The sequence below is a fragment of the Hevea brasiliensis genome, chromosome 18 (assembly GCF_030052815.1).
Source record: "Hevea brasiliensis isolate MT/VB/25A 57/8 chromosome 18, ASM3005281v1, whole genome shotgun sequence".
NCBI lineage: Eukaryota > Viridiplantae > Streptophyta > Magnoliopsida > Malpighiales > Euphorbiaceae > Hevea > Hevea brasiliensis.
This window is the reverse complement of record NC_079510.1, coordinates 47,845,103-47,867,584: the sequence shown is the minus strand read 5'-3', so window position 1 is coordinate 47,867,584 and position 22,482 is coordinate 47,845,103. Positions and strand designations below refer to the sequence as shown.

Below are 22,482 nucleotides of genomic sequence, written 5' to 3'. Positions count from 1 at the left end.
TAAATTATACTAGAAGGATTAGATCTTTAGAAGTAAAGGAAGCACTTAAGAGAATGAAAGTAGGTAAAGCCTGTGGACCCGATGAAATACCAATTGAAGTGTGGAAGTATTTGGGAGATATGGGAGTGGCATGGTTAACTAAATTATTTAATAAGATTCTAAACTCAAAGAAAATGCCTGATGAATGGAGGAAGAGTATTTTAGTACCTATTTTTAAAAATAAGGTAGACATACAGAGTTGCTCAAACTATAGGGGAATTAAACTCATGAGCCATACTATGAAGTTGTGGGAGAGAGTTGTGGAGCATCGACACGTCATGATACTTCTATCTCTCTCAATCAATTTGGTTTCATGCCTGCTCGCTCAACGATGGAAGCGATCTTTCTCATTAGAAGCTTGATGGAGAAATATAGAGATGGGAAGAAAGATCTACACATGGTTTTTATTGATTTGGAGAAGGCTTATGATAGTGTTCCAAGAGAGGTCTTATGGAATGCATTAGAACAAAAGAGGGTATCTATTAGGTACATACAAGTATTGAAAGATATGTATGAAGGAGCAACTACTATTGTGCGCACAGTGGGAGGGGACACAAGAGATTTTCCGATCTCAATTGGATTACACCAAGGATCAGCCATAAGCCCTTACCTTTTTACATTAGTTTTAGATGAACTGAAACATATACAAGAGAGTATTCCTTGGTGCATGATGTTTGCGGATGATATTGTTCGATAGATGAGACACGAGAAGGAGTCAATAGGAAGCTAGAACTTTGGAGAAGTACTCTAGAGTCAAAGGGTTTTAAGTTAAGTAGAACGAAGAGAATACATGCATTGCAAGTTCGGTGAAGGCCAAACCGGTGATAGGGAAGGAGTTAGTTTGAATGGAGTGGCACTGTCCCAAAGTAATCACTTTAAATATCTAGGCTCATCCTTCAAGTAGATGGGGGATGTGAGGAGGATGTTAGTCATAGGATTAAAGCCGGATGGTTGAAGTGGAGACGTGCCACGGGAGTTTTATGTGATCGTAAGATTCCCAATAAATTAAAAGGAAAATTTTACCGTACAGCCATACGACCGGCTATGCTATATGGTAGTGAGTGTTGGGCACTGAAAGAGTCGTATGCATCTAAGATAAGAGTTGCAGAGATGAGAATGTTAAGGTGGATGAGTGGCCATACTAGACTAGATAAAGTCCGTAATGAAAGTATTAGAGAAAAGGTAGGAGTGGTGCCAATTGAAGATAAGTTGAGAGAAGGGAGATTGAGGTGGTTTGGTCATGTGAAGCGTAGACATACGGAGGCTCCAGTTAGACAAGTAGAGCACATTAGGCTAGAGGATAGAAAGAAAAAAAGGGGTAGACCTAAATTGACTTGGAGGAGAGTAGTACAGCATGACTTAGAAGCATTACACATTTCTGAGGATTTAACCCAAAATCGTTCAGAGTGGAAAAAGCGAATCCATATAGCCGACCCCAAATTTTTGGGATAAAGGCTTAGTTGAGTTGAGTTGTATATTGTGATTGTATCTCCCTTAATTAACAAAATGATGTATATCAGTTTGAGCCTCCTTATACAAAATGCGTTGCAGCGGAGGCAGCATACTTGAATACTGAAGGTATTTAAACTAAGAATAGAGCCATGTGTGGCAAACCAATGTGCTACCAAATTAACTGTTCTTGGAATTGATCCAAGTCGCCATGAAGGATATGCATGCAATTGAGCCATATCATGTATGACGATAGACTTCACAAGGAGGAATATCAAAACCAATCACCATTTTCGTAACTAAATCTGAATTGGTTTTCATAGTGATAGCATAACCAACAAACTTGTGAGCCATTTAAAATGCCAACCTCCAAGCTATTGCATCTGCAACTAAAACCGATGAGCAGCTCACTTTAGTGATCAAACCATCCACAACTTGCCCAGCTTCATTCTTGGCAATAATAGCAATAAACTGATGCCTTATAGAAGCAACATAAGATGCATCACAATTAAATTTACGAGATCCAACCTCGGGCAATTGCTAAGATGTGTCTTGGCTGGCAACTCCAACATGTATGAATCCTTTTTTTTTTTTTTTTTGGGTGGAAATGTATCAATCCTTTATTAATCACATCATCACCCAAATAATTGATTCAAATTCAATGCATCTGAATCGTTTGCGTTGGAGACTAACAACCTTTTTTTTTTTTTAAGCTTTTTATAAAGATAAATCTAAACCTTTAACTTGATTGCTAATTATATCCAAAACTTTTAATTTTGACTTTTTACATCGGAATTGTCACGTGACGTGTCATGTAACATTTTCTAATTTTTTTTCTATTTAATTCATCTCTCTCTCCCTTTTGTCTCTATCTCTCTCCCTCATTCTCTCTCTCTCCTCTCTTTCTCCCTTGTTCTCTCTCTCTCTCTCTCTCTCTCTCTCCAAGAGAGAGAGAGAGAGAGAGAGAGAGAGGATGAGGGAGAGATAGGGGGAGAGAGAGAGAGCAAGTGAAAGAGAGGAATTAATTAAATAAAAAAATTAGACAATGTAATATATCACATGACAATTCAAGTGTAAAAAGTCAAAATCCTTAAATTGATTTTTTAATTTTGAATAAAAATTATTTAATTTTAAAAGTTATAACTAAATTATTCAAAATTAAAAATTTTAAATGTAATTACTAATCAACCTAAAAGTTTAAATTTACGTGGTCGATAGGCTTTTTTTTTTTTTTTAAATAAACATTGATTACAATTCTTTCAAATGGTCCTACATAAATTAGCTATCAAAACCAATTCATTTTTTAAACCTTACTCGCTCAATAGGTTACAAACCTCAATCCACCGATCAACAAAATTAATTTCATTATCAATGTTACCATGTAACTTTGGATTGAGGGCGCTGCTGCAAAACTTGAGTTAGGTTCTTGCTTAAGGTGGAGAGGTCATTTTTGTGCAAATAATTTTCTAATCTATATATCTATATAAAAAGTAGAAAAGTATTATTATTATATATATATTATTTTTATTATGAAAGTTCTATTAAAAGTTTTGAAAAATAAAAATAATAAAAATAAAATATATAATAATTAATAAAATTTAAAATATTATATATTAAAATTAAAAAATATAAAAATTAAAATATTTAATAAGTACTGCTGAGCGGCAATAGGATTGGACTGAAAGCAATGAGTTAGAAAATATTTATCAAAGAGCACGTTAATATCTTTTGAACCAAAGTCATCACTTGAGCATCTTCTGAATTACGACTTGTGCTTTAAAAAGCTGGTTTGATCAGATGCTCAATAGCTGCTGCCCAAGTGGCAAATAATTATCGCCACTAGTTCAACTTTGCACGCAAAGGCTGCCCGGTGATCTGAAGTAATTTCCCGTAAGCAATTCCACGAGAAGCTGCTATTGCAGTCTGCCACCTGTCACGATTCCATTGAACCATGAAAAAGCCTTTAGAGTTTTATTCCTCTATATATACGTATAACTCCGAGTAATGGAATACCCCACCTGAATTTGATACTTCCAAGCGAAAATCTTACACAGAGCAAAAATCGATATATTTAAATTTGGATTTAATTAATATTTTTTTAAATTTAAATTTATGTTAAATTTATTTAATTTTTAAACTATTTGAATCTATTTAAAATTTAATTATTATTGTCTAAAAAATATTCAAATTTATTTAATTTTATATATTTTAATTAATTTATATTAATTTTTTAATTAATAATTTATATTTTAAAATTTTATAAAATATTTAAATTTTATTTTATTTAAAATAAAATATATAAAAATTTATAAATATTATTATAAAAATATATATTTTATATTTAATTAAATATTTATATAAACAGATTTAGGTAATGAATACTTAAATATAAAACATAAATTCGACCTAAAATCATTATACATATTATTTTTTTAAATCTAAATCTAATTATATATTATCAAACTCGTCATATTATAATTTATTTATATTAAATACTTGTAAATACCCTGTCTATTGTCACTCATAATCTTAAAATCTTCTTTGTTGACTTGTTTCGTTGAAAATAATGTCTAAAATTTAGAAGTGAGTATTATTCAATTTAGATCAAAATAATCGAATGAACTCAATTCAAAAATTTCATTTGATTTGATTTTTATTTTTAAAAATTTTAATTCATTTTTTATTTTTAAAAATTTTAATTTATTTAATTCAATTCAATTTTAAGAAAAAAAATTTCAAAAAATCAAACCCAAAGAATTAAATTAAATGCACAGAATTTTATTAAACCAGAGCCATTTGTAACTTAATAGTAGAGAGCCTGAAAGACAAGCCTTTGATCTTGTGTTAAACTCTCACTCCTAATTTATTTTTTTAACTAATCACAGCCGTTCATTCACGCTTGCTATTAGCTTTTTCACAAACCATAATCTAGCAGCCCCCACGACTCTTCACTTCTCTAGACTATTCCATTCTCTCCAATTTTTTTTTTTTTAATCCCTCGCATGACTGGTAGCTGCTGGGTCTTCCAGCTCTAATAACCTTGCCCCAATCTTCGGCCTTGGAGTTTATTGCTTTTTTATTTTCTAATGCTTTTTTTGTTCTTTATTTCTGATTTGGAAATTGTATTTAGTTTTTTCTTTTTTTAATTATGGATAATTTGAGTGTAATTAAATTCTGTGTATATTTTTTAATTATGTTGTTTATTTATAAACCTGGGTTCTATTATTCTTTTTCAGATTTTATTAGATAATATTTTATCATTTTAATCTTTGCCATAAAAAGGTGAGAGATTCATTTTCGTGGAGCTGAAATTTTCATAGCTCAACACTGAATTCCCAAACTTAATTAAATTAAATTATTTTAATTTTAATTTAATTCGGTTCATTGATAAAATTAATATAAGTTCAATTTTATATTCTGAACGGTTTGATTTATTCAATTCTATTAATTTTAAATCAAATTAATTGACTGCACATCTACTCTAAATTACTTCAATATTATAGATTCGAAACTATAAATTTATTTTTTTTTTAAAAAATAAATATTAATAAAAATTAAATTAAATCTTAATAAAAATATAGAAACTAAAATAAAAAAATATTAAAAGCTTAAAATTAAATAATATAAAAAATATGAATAAAATTTACATAAAAATAAAAAATATTAAAAAGATAAATAGTAATTTGAAAAAGTACAATAAAATTTTACAAAATTTTAATTTTGAAAAATTACAAGAATTAGAAAACAATAATTTAAAAAAATATATTAAAATTTTGGGCAATTTTTAATTTAAAAACTTGTGAGGCCCAGTCAAGCTCCAAGTAGTTCCGCCTCTGCTCACACGATTAAAGTTTTGTAAGTCAACCCTTTTGGACTAAAAAGCCCAAAGCTTTACTTTTCGTCTTTGGTCGTGCCGGGTGACAAGAAGAAAGGAGAAACCATGGATGCGGTATTGCTCGGAGGATCTGTTCTTTCTGCTTTCTTTAACGTTCTGTTTGATAGGATGACTTCTCGAGAAGTTTTGGACTTCTTCAGAGGCCAGCAAGTGAACGATGAACTTCTTCAGACGTTGACGACCACAATGATAGCTGCCAATGGACTGCTCGATGATGCGGAGAACATGCAAATAACTAAGCCAGCTGTGAAAAGGTGGCTCAGCGAGCTTAAGAATGCTGTTTACGAGGCTGATGATTTTCTGGATGAGATCGCTTATGAAGCTCTGCGATCGAAGATGGAAGATGATTCTCAAACCATCATAGATCAGGTGAGGGACTTTTCTTCTTCTTTTTCATATTCTCACAATCCATGTAATAAGGGGATACTACAAGCAAATTTGGAAGGAATACTTAAGAGAATGGAAGATTTAGTAAACCTAAAGGATCATCTTGGCTTGCGTGCAAGAGAGGGTACTGGACTAAAGCTATCATCACCGAGGTTACCAACTACTTCTGTGGTAGGAAAATCTGGGTTTTATGGTAGGGATGTGGATAAGGAAGCCATAGTGAAGTTGCTTTTGTCAGATGACCCAAATGGTAGCGACATAGGTGTGATTCCAATAGTGGGAATGGGTGGGATCGGTAAAACCACTCTTGCTCAGTACATCTACAATGACAGGAGAGTCAAAAAGTGGTTTCATTGCAAAGCATGGGTTTGTGTTTCGGAAGAATTTGATGTTGTCAAGATAACAAGGGGTATTTACAGGAAGTTTTTCTCGGAGGCTTTTGACAAAGATGCTGATTTTGATGACATTCAAGTTCAGCTAGAGGAGAAATTGGATGGGAAAAAATATTTACTCGTTTTAGATGATGTTTGGAGTGATAACCATGAGAAATGGGACATTTTACAGAGACCTTTGAAGGTTGGGGCACAGGGAAGTAAAATGGTTGTCACTGCCCGCAATGAGAGCGTAGCATTGGCTGTGTCCACTTATCCAACTTATCATCTAAAGAAATTGAATGATGAGGATTGTTTGCACTTGCTCGCACAGTATGCACTTAATGCTGACAATTTTGGTACATACCCAGACTTGGAAGCAATTGGTGGGGAAATAGCAAGAAAGTGCGGAGGGTTGCCGTTAGCTGCCAAAACAGTTGGGGGTGTCCTGCGCTCCAAGAGAAATGCAGAGGAATGGGAAGAGGTATTGAACAGCAGTGCTTGGCTTCAGTCCCAGGATGGTGTTCTTCCAGCTTTGAGATTGAGTTATCATTATCTCCCATCACATTTAAAGCCTTGTTTTGCTTATACAGCTATATTCCCTCAAGATTATGAATTTGATATGGAGAAATTGATCACTTTGTGGATGGCGGAGGGTTTCTTAGACAAATTTCAAAAACATAATATGAGAGAGGAGGGGCGCAAGTGGTTTCAAGATCTGGTATTGTGGTCATTTTTTCAATTATCCAGCGACAATCCATCATTATTCATCATGCATGACCTCATAAATGAGCTAGCTAAATTGGTATCTGAACAAATTTGCTTTAGATGGGAGTATGGCAGCGATCTATCTGATATCAACATAAGGACTCGTCATTTATCATTTTCGCACGATATCTTCGGTAAGCAGCTAGGCATTGAGACCGTTGCGTGTGATCCACAGAGATTTGATGCTTCATATGAAGCCAAGCACCTGCGCACGTTAATTTGTGTAGGTGGCGAAATTCCTTATGGTGGCATCTCAGTTGATAATGATGTAGCCCATAGTTTATTATCGGCATTCAACCGACTTAGGGTGCTATCTTTATCTTGGTGTACTAGATTGGTTGAGTTACCCAAAACGATTGGTCTATTGAAGCATCTACGATACTTGGATCTCAGTGGAACACCATTCCGTCGGTTACCTGACACCATAAGTAGTTTGTATAACTTGCAAACTTTGATATTGAATAAATGCAGGCACTTAATCGAGCTGCCTACGGACATAGGGAAGTTGGTTAACTTGTGCGATCTTGAAATTAGCGACACAGAAAAGTTGAAAGAGATGCCATTGCATGTGGGACGACTTACAAAGCTCCAAAACTTGTCTGATTATGTTTTGGGGGAACGCTCTGGCTCTAGCATTAAAGAGTTGGAGAAGCTTCATTGTCTCAGGAAACAAGGTATTCGTAATCTGCAAAATGTTAAGGATCCGCAAGACGCTTTGAAAGCCAATTTGAAGGGTAAAACGCAGCTTAGGTATTTGGTGTTGGAATGGAATGGTGACACTAATGATTCATCGAATGAAAGGGCCGTTCTTGAGCAATTACAACCTCATACCAGTGTCGAATATCTCTTAATTACAGGTTATGGTGGTACGAGATTTCCAGATTGGGTAGGAGTCTCTTCTTTCTCGAACATTGAAACCTTGGGGCTCCGTGGGTGTAAGTACTGCTGCTCCTTACCGCCAGTTGGACAGTTAAGGTTTCTACGAGTGCTTAGCATTGAAGCGTTCGAAGAATTGGTTTCTGTTGGTCCAGAGTTCTATGGGAATTGCACGAGCAAGGAAAAGCCCTTTAGATCCCTTGAAGTTTTAATTTTTAAAGATATGCCCAGATGGCAGGAATGGGTTCCCTACGTAGACAATGATGATGGTGTAGCTTTCCCTCTTCTTCAACAGCTTGAGATAGTTTATTGTCCCAATCTGACCCAGGCCTTGCCCATTCACCTGCCTTCTTTGACAGAACTTATTATCCTCGGATGTGACAAGCTTTTGGTCTCTTTTCCTATAGCTCCAGCCATCCGTGATATAAAACTACGCAAAATGGGAGAAAATTCTGGATCGAAATTAAGGGAAGAATCTGGATTGCAATCTTTCTGTGTTGTTGGATTGAACTTCCCAAATCCTCTGCAAGAGGGAATTTTGCGTATGAGTAATCTTTTCACTCCTCTAGGAAAAATCATGATCAAATGCTGCGATTCACTTATGTTCTTCCCACTAGAGTTGTTCCCCAAACTGAAGTACCTTAAAATAGATACATGTGAAAATTTTGAATCCCTATGTGCATCTGAGGGACCTCTGGGGGAGTTGATATCTCTAACTTCATTGGTGATTTGTAAGTGTCCTAAATTTATATCATTTCCTAAAGGAGGATTACCTACCCCAAATTTAACAAGGCTCTTCTTGCGACGTGTAAATTTGAAGTCATTACCTGAATGCATGTACGCCCTCCTCCCCTCCCTTGAGGAGTTGAAAATACTTGAATGTCCAGAGCTAGAGTCTTTTCCAGAAGAGGATTTTCCCTCCAAATTGGAATTGGTTCAGATCGATCGTTGCGAGAAACTCATTGCTGGTAGCCTGGAATGGCTTTTGCAAATATACCCCTCTCTTTCACTTTCCATAAGTGGTACGTACTCTGATATGGAATCCTTACCGAGGGAGACACTGGTGCCCTCGGCTCTCACCTCTCTTTCATTCTCGAGTTGTAATCTCCTATCTTTGAACTCAAGTCGGTTGCAACACCTCACCTCTCTCAGAAAACTAGAAATCATGAGCTGCCCGCTGTTGACAGAGCTGCCTGAACATATGTACTCTCTCCCTTCGCTTGTTAATTTGGTGATCGGTTATTGTGGAGAACTTGAATCTTTTCCAGCAGACGGTTTGCCCTCCAAATTAGAATCACTTGAGATCTCGAGTTGTTCCAAACTAATTGCTGCCCGTATGCAATGGGATTTGCATAGACTCTCCTCTCTTTCGCACTTCACTATTTCTTTTGATGAAAATGTGGAATCCTTCCCTGAGGAGAATCTACTGCCCAACACTCTTACCTCTCTTAAAATTGAGCATCTTAAAAATCTGAAATACCTTGACAAGGGGATTCAACATCTCACCTCTCTTAAAGAATTGAAAATCTTGGGCTGTCGTAAGGTACATTTCTTGCCTGGAGAGGACCAGCCTGCCTTCCTTTCTCACATTCCTCACGTACAAATTAACGGGTACATGAGATAAAGAATTCTGAATTACACTCCTTTGATTCATCCAACAAGTGCAGGTATTACCGATTGCAACTTCAGTTTCAATTTCTTTTCTTCTTTTGTTGTCTTAATCTTGCTGGATTAGAACATCTTTTCTCAAAAAAAAAAAAAAAAAAAAACCTTCCTTTTTCATTTCAATGTCCATTGTTTGATTTATATCCATTATTTATGGATTCCTTGCTGGATTCTGATCAAATAATTTTTACTTTTTTTTTTAATGAATTTCAGGATCTTTAATTGATGTTACTCTGACACCAATTTCTGATAATGCAGGTAAATTGCTTTGGTTATTAGCACATGCAATTACGCATTTTTATGTCATTTTTTTTATCATCACCTAGTAGTTATATGGCCGAGTTGCTAGTTTGTCTCGCCGTCTGAAGTTTACGCTGATGTGATTATTGTGGCAAGTGATTCAGCTATCTTTTGTTCTTTGTTCTACATGACCAAATCATCTTTTAAAGTGTAATATATGTGTTAATATCAGTTATGAAAGATGTAACTCTTAATTTTGTCCAAAGTTATTTGTAGTGATACTGATTGAGAGCTAAGAATTTTATTTGTTACTATTAGGCATTAGCTAGTGGTTACATTTTTTCCCCTCCAGCTCTAATTTTAAGCACAGAAGATATAAATGTTCCACTTAGTTCTGCTAAAAGTCATTGAACTAGCGCCCAATAAATGAGGATGAGGACGACGGAACTTTCATATATATGTCTTTTTCTAGGTTATTTATATATTCATCGCTCCATCTTTTCTACTTGCATCAGTCAGTTTTAGTTTATGTTGAAGTGAGATTTTCATCTTGTCATAGATTAATTGGCAAAAAAATGGAGTAAGCTTCATTCCTTTTTCTGGGATGTAAATGCTTCTATCACCGTTTATGCATAAATATAAGTCTATAACCTATAAATAATGACAGATAAAGGGAAGAATTATATATTTTTTTTCTTTTCTAACGCAGCTATAAAAACACAAATATATTGTAGCTGTTAGTTAAAGTTACTGAGCTTTAGGCAACAAGATTGTATTTTATTTATTTAGTAGATTATTTTGGTATCGAGCAGCAGCAAATGAACTCTTCCCTTTATAGCAAAGTCTGGTTATTCAACACTTCAAGTGGCATGAACAATAGGAGGCTAGGAGCAGATTCTAAGGGAGGCACATTCTCATCCAAAAGTTGCTGGTTTGCCCTTCAATAATCTCAGAGTCCACTGGGGTGTTATCAGATGTGTTTAACAAAAAAAAAAAAAAAAAAAACAAAAACAAAACAAAAAACTCATGATGTTGCCTATTAGGACTCGGCTTTCACTGCCATGATGTGGTAAGGCTTTTTTTGTTCTCTGAGTTTGTATTTCATCAACCTTTGTATTTCAAAGGGGTTTTTTCATCAGCAGCTTGGTATAGGTCGGTCTTTGTTGAGCAAGGTATATGGTTGGCCTGTTGGCCAAAGGCAGAGCCATCTGCTGGTTTTTCCCCCTTAATTTTAATAAAAAATTATTTTTTACCAAAAAATAAAAACTATAAAAACAGCTTGAATCATTAATTTTCTAACATTACAAAGCAATTATTTGACCTTTAAAATTGTAGAAACTTAATTATGAACAAGCTAAATACTTCAATGTTGACATCGATACAATTAATTGACAGGAAAATCAAATTAAGGTAGCAGAAAATTTACAGATTGTATATATATATATATATATATGTACAAATTAGTGTCTTAATATGAACCGACCATTATTAAATGGGGTTGCTCAGACTTCACTGAAGTTCAGTAAACTCTCTTTTATGCTTAACTATTGGCAACGATAAAAAGATCATGATGAATCTTTCCTGGAGGAGATGCCTCCGCATTGCACATTACCACGTACTCTTTAAGAATTTTAAAAAATCTTGAGTCTCTAGGCCACGGGGGGCTTTATAAAGTGTACCCATTCCATTTAGGTCAGTGATCCAAAATTGGATTCCACACAAGCATAATAATTGAGCAGAAAACATTACAGCCCATCCAGTGTAAAAGAATTGAGTTGGGATTGTATCTCGCAAGCTGAAGGTCTTTTCTAGTCTTCTTTTGACATGGGCTTTTGAACGATGTCTAATTATAGAAGGATAGATTTCTCTTTTTTTTTTTTCGAAGGATGATTCATTAACTGGCATGAACAGCCAAAGCAGAAATTACAACTTGAGTTTGGAGCAAGGGATTATGCACAAAGCCCCCCATCATGCAAGGTTTTGGCAGCAATGGTATGAGCTACCAAGTTACGACTTACAAGTCCTATTAACAAAGCAAAAACTCTTGGATCGGAGTTCTTGACCAAGGATTGTAATATCATACACTATTCCTTGGATCGATAATGGAGTGGAAAAACGGAAGAAAGTGCAAATTTGCTCTTCAACTTTTTAACAAAGTTCAAATTTGCCCATTTTTATCTTTTTGTCTACATTAACCCAATCCTTTGTGATTCAAGTCTAAATTGAACCAATTTTTGGCAAAAAAAAAAATGAAATAATATTTTTTCAATTTTTATTATTAAAATAGCACTTTTATATTTTTAAATATTAAAAATTATTTAATTTATTTAATTTTCTCTAACAATTAGGTAAATTTAGATTTAAACACAAATGATTGGGTTAATTTAGTCAAACAGATAAAAAGGGGCAAATTTAAACATCTCTAAAAAGTTCACGGCCGAATTTGCATTTTCTTCCGTGGAAAAACCCAAAATGCTACTGATGACCAACTGGGCATCACCTTCGAAAATCACACTGGAGAACCCTTCGTCTTTACCAGAAGGACTGCCTCCCTGCATGCCATGCTCTCCGGGATCGTGGTCTGTAATTCCATGTATCTTCTTACAACTCCACCCCATTGGTTGCCCTTGACTATCCCTTGCTATTGCTGCCATGGAACCCAAGTTATTGTGCTTGTTGACCCCTGCATCAAAGGTTACTTTAATAATTCCTGATGGAGGAGGAGCCCAGGTTTGTGGTCTCACTATAGGGGGACCTTGAGAAACTGCAGGTTCTTGAACCAGCAGGAACTCGTTATGATGCTTAACTAATTGCCGCAGCGATGACATAAGTAAAATCAGTCACAGAACACCAACTCATTCCGGCTTTTTCACATATGGTTCTGTTGTTTTCCTTTGGGTTGGTTCATCTGTGTTTGGAATTTCTATCTACCCCGCCCTTCATTGTTCTCTTATGGTCATAATTAACAAACACAAAAAGGTGTGTTTAGAAAGTGTAAATTAAATTAAATTAAATTTTTATATTTAAAAAGATAATAATTATTAGAATTTAATTAAATATGTAAATCATTTGAAAGAAATAAATTTATGCTAAAATTATTAAGATTTTACAAACTTTTAATTTATATAGTGTGTGTTTAAAATTTTAAAAATAAAAAAAGTCAATTGAATTAAATTTTATTTAATTAAATTCTCATATTTGAAAAAGTATAAAATTATTAAAATTTAATTCTATTAGATAATTATTTAAAAAAATAAATACATATTAAAAATATATAAATTTACAATAATTCAATTTATTTAATGAATTCTCTTATTTAAACCCTAAAACATACATACTCAAATTATATTTAAAAAAAAAAGACAAAATAGGAATATAAGCAAATTTATTTCACATTTTAATTATTTTAAATAATAAAATTTTAATGAATTTATTATTTCAAATTTTTATTACAAACATGTGAAGTTCATAATAAAATTGCAATAATTAATTTTTTTTATACATTATTTTGAATAATTTTTGAGTTAAAATTCAATTCAAATATTCTTTTAAAAGAATTCAATTCAACTGAGTGTGTTGAAAAGTACACATACCTTATAATGTAGAAAATATTTGATTATGAACTATGAGAAAGTAGAGTTACCTTGTTTTATGTATGCAGGCAAATTGTTGATGATTAACTTTAATCATAACTTTTATACTATGTTTATTTAAAAATAATAATAAAATTAATTTTTTATAAATATATTAGTTGAATCTAAATTAAATTAGTATTAGAATTAACAATTGAATTTAAATTAAAGTAAGATTTATTTTATTTAAATATCAATTTAATTAAATTCAAAATAAAATAGAGTTAGGATTAGTAATAAATTTCAACTTGAAATAATTAGATTTATTTAACTTATGGGTGAAGTTTATTGCAAATAATGGGTTTGATATATAATGACTTTTAAGTAAAAGAAAACTATAAAATTAAAAAATAAAAAAAACACCATATATAATATTAAAAACTGAAGAGAATTAAAAAAAAAAAAACTGAGGAGAATTTTTATATATTATTAATTATATTACATAAAAAATTAATAAAAAAAATTATATATAAAAGATTTAAATTACAATTTTCCATTATGAATAAGATAACGTGCAAAACACGTTAAGAAATAACTAATATTAATAAAATAAATGCTCAAAAAATATGATTTAATATTTTTAAATAAATAAATATTTTATTTATATAATTAATTAAAATAATATTAAAATTAAAATTTTAATTTAAATAATTAAAAATAATATATAATATTATATATAAAAAATAAATAATTAATTATATATAAAAAATAAAATTATGAATTTATATGACGTGAAATGCACCAGGACATATACAAATTTTCGTTGTGATATTTTCGGTCAATTTTAATTCATGACTTCTTCACTGAAATGGCAAATAGATATTTAAGAAAAAAAAATACATAAGTAAAAGCTAAAAATCTAATTATAACTTTTCCTTTTTAAAAAACTTTAATATAAATAATTTAAAATAAATAAATAAATAAATAATAAATATACATAAACTTGGATATGGTCTTGTACAATAATCATAAAGTCCTTTACCATTCATATTATTTCTGTTAATAAATTTCACACATTTTAAGATATAAATATTTTAATTGATGAAAATTTATTTTAAATTAAAAAATTAAACAAACCTATTTAATTTAAAATTTTATTTTGATTTATTTAAAAATTCATTTTTCATTTATGTTATATTTTACAATTTTTAATTAATTCAATTTATTTATTTTTTTTAAAAAAAGGTATTCAAACCAAAATTATAAAACGCAGCGTGTTATATTGGTCATGTATCTGTCTGCCTCTTCTTCGGACTTCCGGTCCCTCTGGCTTTCTCATTCTCTTGGAAAATAAATAAATAAATAAAAGCCCCAGAGTCCAGAGAGATGTGCACTTCTCCCCTTCAAATTCACTGAGAAAACTATTCCTCAACGGCTCAACCAACACAGCGTCGTTTCCTTAGTCCTTAATGCCGTGGTTCACCCAACGATTTCTTCTTGTCTCTCCTTTCTCATTGTCACAGAGACGGACTCGGAGAGTCACGGCCGTTGCTTAGCCTCTCTTTCTTCGATTCTTCCTTTCCTCCTCTTTCCCTGACTTTTTTTTTTTTTTTTTCTATTTCTTTTTCTATCGCTCTCTATTTCGCTTTTATTCATCGATTTCATTATTCCGTTTAAACTCTGTGGCTGCCATCGAAGTTTAGTTTCAAGTCTGTGATATTAGTTCGTGGGATTTCTGCAACTACCAAAGAATTAAACCCTATTTTTTCTCTGGGTGATTCTGGAAAACGGCGCAACTTCGAATTCTGTCTCCTCAGATTTCATTCTTTGCTCTCCCAAACAGGTACTGCTGGGTTGGTGTTTTTTGAGAATTTTTATTGTTTTCTTGAAACGGAGAGAATTTTTGTATTAGTTGTTTGGATTTTGGGATTTTGGGATTCTGGATTGTTGATTCTGTATTTTGTATGTGATGATGCATGTTTTGGAGATTTTTAGTTTGTGGGAAAGCTGAATAGATGAAATAAAATTGTTATAATAATTAGTTTGTTTAATCTTAGAATACAAAAATTGATATGTTAGCACCAGTTTTGATCTGCTATATTGTTGCATCCAAATGGAGATCCTGTTATTCTTGTTTGCTTGTTTGCAATGGGTTAATTGATCCGGTAGCACAACTCACAGCTGTGAATGAATATTTTTCTTGTTTGTTAAAAATTAAGTTCGGTTTACCCAAAGAAAACTGAATTACTAAATTGAATATTTTGGTTTGGTTCGGTTTGATTCTGTATTAAATTCAGTTTGGATGGGTTTTTATATTTCTAATAATTCGATTGTTGGTTTTTTTTTTTTTTTTGGATCAGTTCAAAACCGAATTGACTGTTCCCACAACCTTTGGGAAACCTTCTCTTTACTTTCCCGGAAACTACAAATTTGCTCGCAATCCAAATGCAAGACAGACGCCTCTAGAATCTTTGTGGTCATGCCTTGCAACCGCTGCGGACACAGATCCCTAATCCGTGACGACGTCACTGGCTTACTGGTTTGTGAGTCATGCGGTGCCGTCCAAGAATTCGACAACTACGAAGCTCGCACCGGCGGTGTCAGTGGTCCAGAAGGCGTGTTTATCCGTGTCGGCACTTCAGGTGCTGGTAGTGTCTTAAATTACCGAGACAAAAAAATCTTTGAAGCAAATAAACTTATCGATGAAATAACCTTCAAGTTGGATTTAGTAGGCCAAAAAGTTAGCGAAATCAAATCCATGATTGATAAAATCACAGAAGGTGAGTTTGGGCAAGGCGATTGGTTCCCAGTTTTGATAGGTGCCTGTGCTTATGTTGTAGTCAGGAGAGATAACAAGTCTTTATCTATTGCAGAGATTGGTAATGTAATTGGTTGTGATGTTCATGAATTGGGTAGAATGATAATGCGGGTTGTTGATCATTTGAATATAAAGTTGCCTGAGTTTGATATAGTTAGCTCATTTGAGAAGGTAGTGAGAAATTTGTCGAATGCAGGGAGGATTGAGAGCAATAAAGTTGAGAGAATGCAAGAACAAGGTGTGTTTTTGATACAGTGTGCAATAAAATGGTTTTTATCCACAGGGCGAAGGCCATCACCAATTGTGGCAGCAGTTCTGGTGTTGGTGGCAGAGTTGAATGGGGTTGAGGGTTTGAAGATTGAGGAAGTGGCAAGGGAGGTGCACGCAGCAGTGTCCACTTGTAGATTGAGGTATAGGGAATTGTTAGAGGTGCTTGTGAAAGTGGCAGAGGCATTACCATGGGGGAAAGATGTGACAATGAAGAACATTGTGAAAAATGTCCCTTTTGTGATTCGTTATATGGAGATGAAGTCAATGGCAAAGTGTGGTAGGGAGGGGGCCAGTTTGGAGTGTGTTGGATTTGATTTGGGGGAGGTGGTTAGCCACTGTTTGAGAAAGGATATTGAATATGGTGTTGAAGAGGATCGTGCGGAGTATGATGATTCTCAGTATTTTGAGCTCAAAAATGGCAGTGGCGTGAATAAAATGGGCGATGGTGATGTGGGTAAGCTTCAGCTTTCACATGAGTGCTTGTCCATGGTTTATAACAAGTTCTTGAAGGAGGGTGGCAGTGGTAAGTATGCAATAGAAAATGGAGGTGTTCATAGGAGGAAAAGCAATATGGGGCTTGAGCTTCATCCAACAGAATGGTGGAATGGGAAATCAGAATTGAGCAAGAAGCTTTTGTTGAAGCAAATATTGGAAAAAGATGTGGGATTAAATCCTATGCCTCCATCTTTTGTTAATGGTCATTTGGCAGTTAAGAGGAGGAGAGCAAGGATAAATGCTGCAAGGTTGCGCATTGAAAAGATTATGCATCCATGGAATGCTAATTCAGGTGATGGTAGTGACCTTTGTGTTCTGGAAGATTCACATACTCGGAAGAGGAAAAGGAAAACAAGGGCAAAAGGAATTGATTGGGAAGATTTTGTAATTGAGACCCTCCTTCTTCATCAGGTGAAAGAGGAGGAAATTGAGAAGGGACACTACAATACCTTGTTGGACTTGCATGTGTTCAATTAAGAGGCAGAACTATTAAATTATCTAATTTTTGTCTTTGGAGCTTCATCATCATAGAAAATTTCAACAAAACACTTGTAACAAGGGAATTTATGTTTTCCTGAGCAGATATTTTGTTTATCATTATACAACAACATTAAGCATAATGTTATTTTAAAAAAAAAATGTTCAATGTTTCGAGTTTTTCTTCCCCGCTAAAATTTACTCAAGTTTAGCTGCAAATGTGGACATGTAAGCTATCGTGTTTTCTCTCTATGGAAATATCCCTTTCTATTTGGCTAATTGACAACTTAACTCATATATTTAAGTTCTAAATTCCTCTTCTTAACTTGTCATATTGGTCTTATTCTCTATCAGATTACAGTTTACAGATGCTTGATTCTCGTCAGTAGCATTCTCTACCTATCCATGGAATTCGTACTCTTCAATCAACACTCCTTTGCAGCTCATCTGCTTTCCTATGTTCACTACTATTCCGTCTTCTCGACAAAAGACATGTTAACCAAATTAACTAAACAATTAAAACAATCATCCCACTAACAAGTTGTCATCTTTGAGATTCATTCAAATCCTTTTGTATTTCACTTCGAAAACAGCAAATGGAGTTGCTTGGTTTGGGGCTATGACTTTGTTCAAAAGAGCGCTTTTGGCGATGTCTTTCTGTTATAATCTCTTGCTCAGATCTAGTCATGGGCTTATTAATAGTAAAATTTGGTTCAAAAGTTAAAACTTTGTTTTACCTCGGTTCTTTCCTCAACTTACTGTTACTGAAAATGTGAGCCTGTGGAAAGAGAGTTCCAATATTAGACTTATTGGGGAAAAGAGAGTCTAAATCTCAATTTAATTGAAAATCGTTTTGCTTAATATTATTAATTCAAGTGAACCATTTTATAAGAGAGGTTTACAAAAGATTTACTAGAATTATAATAGAATTAGAAGTTCTAATAATAATAGCAATCTCTGTATAAAAGGAATTATAATTTTGAAAAGAAAATAAGTCTTAATAAAAACAAGAATTAATATATACTAATAAAAGGAAGTAAAACCCGAAAATTCAACTAGCTTTGCCAAGGGGTCTCACAATGCTTCCATGACATCAATCCCTCAAGAGAAAGAGCTTGTACTCAACCTCAACAGGATAAGACTACGAATCACCTATAGTCTCTTTGCTCTATTGCTTCCTTTGAATTATCCATCTCTAACCAAAACGACTTCTTATATTGATAATTGGAGGAATATGGTTCGTCACAATTATAACAAAGCCCCTTTGTTTTTTGCTCAGCTATCTTTGGACAGCTCAATCTTTTAATAAAGGGGGATGAAACACTTCCTAAATTGGAATTCTATAATTTGCTAATGGCCTGGTTAGCAATAACCTTGGTTATAGGCAGAAATTGATGAAGTAGGTATTATTCTTATATTGAACTATGAATTTATCCAATTTTCTTCTAGCTGTTGTTTTCTTTGAAATGCTTTTGTCAGGTTCACAATTGCCACCAAGCTTGGGGGATTTTACATCTTTACATCAATCCGTATTAAATATGTCAGGCCTGTTGTAAACAAATCAACTTCTTGATCTACTCGAACTGTTGTTGCATGAGCTAGAAGGCTCTAAAACTGATGTTGGTATTCTTCCATCATCCCTATCTGCTTCAAATTAGCCAATTCCTAAAGGACTGCTACTGAGTAGAGGCTTAAATCTCAAATTGCAATATTCTTTGAGCGCGATCCACGATAATTGGGGTTTTAGTTCTAATCTATAGAACTAGAGTTATGTCTCTCTCGTCATATGGAATGCTGTGAGGTTCACCTTATCTGTTTCTAGCATCTGTTGGTTTAAAAAAAATTATTCACATCAGTGTAACTAAATCAATAGATCTTTCATCTTTGATTCAGCCTGTGCTATCCTTGCTTCAGTCAATACTTGTGCTTCTTGGAATAGCACCCTCAATTCTTCTATTGGATTTGTATCATCCATGACAACCAGCTTTGATACCAATTTGTTATGATCTCTCCTTTACGATCTAGTCATGGGCTTATTAGTAGTGAAATCTGACTCACAAGGTAAAGTTTTTGCTTTCTCTCATTCTTTCCTTAACATATTGTTGCTGAAAACATGAACTCGTAAAAAAAGAGTTCTAACCTTAGACTTGTTGGAGGAGAGAGGGAGTCTAGTTGAAAATAGTTATACTTAATATTATTAATTCAAGTGACTTTTTTTATAAGAGAGATTTACACAAGATTTATTAGAATTCTACTAGAATTAGAAGTCCTAATAATAATAGCAATCCCTGTATTAGAGAAATAACAATTTTCAAAAGGAAATAAATCTTAATTAAAACAAGAATTAATATTTAATAATAATAGGAAGTAAATCCTGAAAATTCAGCCAGCTTTGCTGAGAGGTCCCACAATGCGTCCATAACACTTGCTCTTTAGCTCCACATTAGTGAATTGAAATGAAAAAAACAGAGAGAAAGGTTCACTCAAAGACAAGCCGAGTGCAGGGTGGAAGGAGAAAACCAGAAAGCATACAAGTTATGCAGCTAAGAATAATGTTCTTGTCCACATTAGCTAGTACAATTGCAATGAGCTTGCCAAACAATATCTAACAAAAACATCGTATTGAACTTTATTTGCTTTCTTTAAAACTAGCATAATTAAGTCATCAAATCTTTGATGAGAGAATTGCAAAAAGAAAGAAGGAAATACAGTGCAGCAAAAGGACAAGTATATTTAAGATAGAACTGTCACAGGTTCCTAATGGAACTTCAACAAATTTTCGCTGTGGCTTCACTGGCCAGCAGCAAATGCCTCAACTGGGAAAGTTTTGGTGATCCCAGCAAGACTTTTGAAGTGAACTTTGCCAGTAGGTGGGTCATCAACAATAATCTCACTAACTGGAGGCCAGAGCATGAGCTCCTTAGCCTTCACTCCCTTGAGTTTCTTGATCAACTTCTTGCTGACAAAACCAGTTACTTCAGTGTCATAGCTCACAAGCTTGCTGATCATCTTGTAGTTGTGCTCTACCTTCTTCTTTTGCTGGATCCACATGTATCCGGTACGCCTAACGAAACCAACTTCTATCACATTTTCAAGAGGGAGAAGCCCCAGAGGAAGTTCAAACTCCTCGAGGATAGAAACTGCCATTTTGATCCCCTCTTCATGACCCTTCTTCACAATTCCTCCTTCCTTATTGTCTGCCATACTTGATGGGTTCCTAATTTCTTTGTATCAATAACTTTGAGGTTAATTTTTTTGATTGAAGTTGAGGAAATGCCATTATTTATAACAATTAATCATATGAATAAGACGAATATATATGGAGAAATCAAAGTGAGTAGCATTGTATTAACCACCAGAATTGGTTTACTTAGCCGGCTGCTATCCTTGTTTACATGTGTGAACGAAATTATCGCATGTTTATCTTCTGTTTCTTATCAGAATAAAGGTTTGCTTGTTCAATATATATATATATATATATATATATATATATATATATATATATATATATATATATATATATATATATTGTTAAAGATAGCACAGATATTCGTCACATTTCATATTACTTTACTATTTTCTAGACCACTGTGAGAAAATTTACAGTATCAATGATATATTCGTCACATTGAATTCAGCCGTTTGTGAGAGCATAGGGATTTTCTATTGTCCAACGGATCATCCAAAAATTTTTAGTGTTTAACATTAATCATTCAGTACAATTCTTCTCGTATATTATATACTTGAAATTCATATATAAAATAAAATAAAATAATATATTTATATTTTAAATTTATAATAAATTACATCTAAATTAAATAAGAAAATTTTTATTATTCAACAGTGCCACGTTTATTAAAATAAATAAAAAAATGCATATTCAAGAAGACTGGAGGAACATATTTATAAAATTTGGACCCAAATTTGAAGTAATCTACCAGTTTTGTTTTTTAAGCTGCAATCTACGATATAGCCTAAACCCAAAATTTGAGAGGAAAATTTATTTAGTAATTGATAATAGAGACGGCAACAATAGAGTATTTTTAAAAATTATTATATTTAAATTTAAATTTAATTAATAATTTCAATATTTAAATTCATTGTAAGTCGATTAAAATTCATTTTAAATTATTTGAATTAGTTTTAAATCTGATTATTGAATATTATTACGATCTGTTTAGCTTTGTAATTTTTCAATTAATAATGTTTATAGAATGTTTTTGGTAAAATATTTAGTTTTATTCTTGTTTATATTGAAAAATTTTAATTTAGTTTATTTTCATCTTTTTTGTCTAAAATAATCTATAAATTTCAATTTAAATTCAATCTAACTCAAAAATTAAAATTTACGAGCTAAATTTCTTGATTTAAATAAAAATTAATAAGTTTAATTTTTTTATTTTTTGATTTAAATTAAAAAAAATCAATAAACTCAATTTTTCTAGATTTTTAAGCTAAATTAAACTTAAATTAAAACTTATAAGATAAATTAGATAAAAAGTTAAAAATATATTAAATTAAACTTTCTCAATAAATACAGGTTATAATTAAGCTTTAAGTCGAATATTTTTATTAATAATTTATATTTTAAAATTTAATAATTATATAAATATTAAATTTTATTAATTTAAAATATAATATTTAAAAATATATATTTTATATTTAATTAATACTTTATGCAAATGTATTCGAATAACAAAGCACTTAACACTAAAAAATTTTAAATTTGTTAATAATTTTAATAAAATTATTAAAATTTAAAAAAATAATTAATTTTTTTTATTAATTTATTTTTTAAAATTTTTAAACACTAAAAAATACTGAAAAAAGTTTTCTAAAACAAAATTTTCTATGAAATAAACATAGTTAAAAAAGGAGTTCAGTGTCTATATTTCTATTTATTTATTTTTTTAAATATATTAAATATTAAAAAGTACAAAAAAAAAAAAGAATCTTTTAAAAAATATTTCATACGAAGCAAATAGAATTAAGAGTTGAGCATCGTTGTCTCCAAAAAGGGCTCGGCGTAACACTGTGAGGCGCGAGAAGCCCGTAGTGCGCAATATATTCAATATCTCAAATCAGTTTCATAATCTTTTATACACAATGAGAGGTAAGATTGTGTAGTAGAAAAATCTGCATTGGTTAAACTCAGATTGA

The 22,482-nt window shown here is 32.5% G+C and overlaps 4 protein-coding genes across 5 annotated transcripts; 2 read left to right on the top strand and 2 right to left on the bottom strand.

Moving 5' to 3' along the window:
* The first annotated feature begins 5,353 nt into the window (after nt 1–5,353).
* LOC110634895 (putative disease resistance protein At3g14460) lies at nt 5,354–10,777 on the top strand. Of its 2 annotated transcripts, none has more exons than XM_021784041.2 (2): nt 5,354–9,452; nt 9,709–10,777. In XM_021784041.2, the coding sequence occupies exon 1, from the start codon at nt 5,429–5,431 to the stop codon at nt 9,407–9,409; it is 3,981 nt and encodes a 1,326-aa protein (XP_021639733.1). In that variant the 5' UTR covers nt 5,354–5,428; the 3' UTR covers nt 9,410–9,452; nt 9,709–10,777. The 2 variants fall into 2 exon arrangements, with proteins under 2 accessions (XP_021639733.1, XP_021639734.1); XM_021784042.2 differs by having other exon boundaries at nt 9,664–10,777.
* Nucleotides 10,778–12,074: 1,297 nt separating this feature from the next.
* Nucleotides 12,075–12,518, bottom strand: LOC110634904 (uncharacterized). The gene has a single exon (XM_021784054.2). It carries the CDS (start codon nt 12,516–12,518, stop codon nt 12,075–12,077), a length of 444 nt encoding a protein of 147 aa, XP_021639746.2.
* A 2,051-nt stretch (nt 12,519–14,569) lies between these two features.
* Nucleotides 14,570–17,496, top strand: LOC110634914 (plant-specific TFIIB-related protein PTF2). Its single transcript, XM_021784071.2, has 2 exons — nt 14,570–15,105; nt 15,623–17,496. The coding sequence occupies exon 2, from the start codon at nt 15,742–15,744 to the stop codon at nt 17,320–17,322; it is 1,581 nt and encodes a 526-aa protein (XP_021639763.2). The 5' UTR covers nt 14,570–15,105; nt 15,623–15,741; the 3' UTR covers nt 17,323–17,496.
* A 2,616-nt stretch (nt 17,497–20,112) lies between these two features.
* Nucleotides 20,113–20,526, bottom strand: LOC110634906 (uncharacterized). The gene has a single exon (XM_021784055.1). It carries the CDS (start codon nt 20,524–20,526, stop codon nt 20,113–20,115), a length of 414 nt encoding a protein of 137 aa, XP_021639747.1.
* Nucleotides 20,527–22,482: the final 1,956 nt, after the last annotated feature.

Excerpts from the sequence above, each read along its gene's own strand:
- LOC110634895 (XM_021784041.2), top strand. The coding sequence starts at position 5,429 with ATGGATGCGGTATTGCTCGGAGGATCTGTTCTTTCTGCTTTCTTTAAC.
- LOC110634904 (XM_021784054.2), bottom strand. The coding sequence starts at position 12,518 with ATGTCATCGCTGCGGCAATTAGTTAAGCATCATAACGAGTTCCTGCTG.
- LOC110634914 (XM_021784071.2), top strand. The coding sequence starts at position 15,742 with ATGCCTTGCAACCGCTGCGGACACAGATCCCTAATCCGTGACGACGTC.
- LOC110634906 (XM_021784055.1), bottom strand. The coding sequence starts at position 20,526 with ATGGCAGACAATAAGGAAGGAGGAATTGTGAAGAAGGGTCATGAAGAG.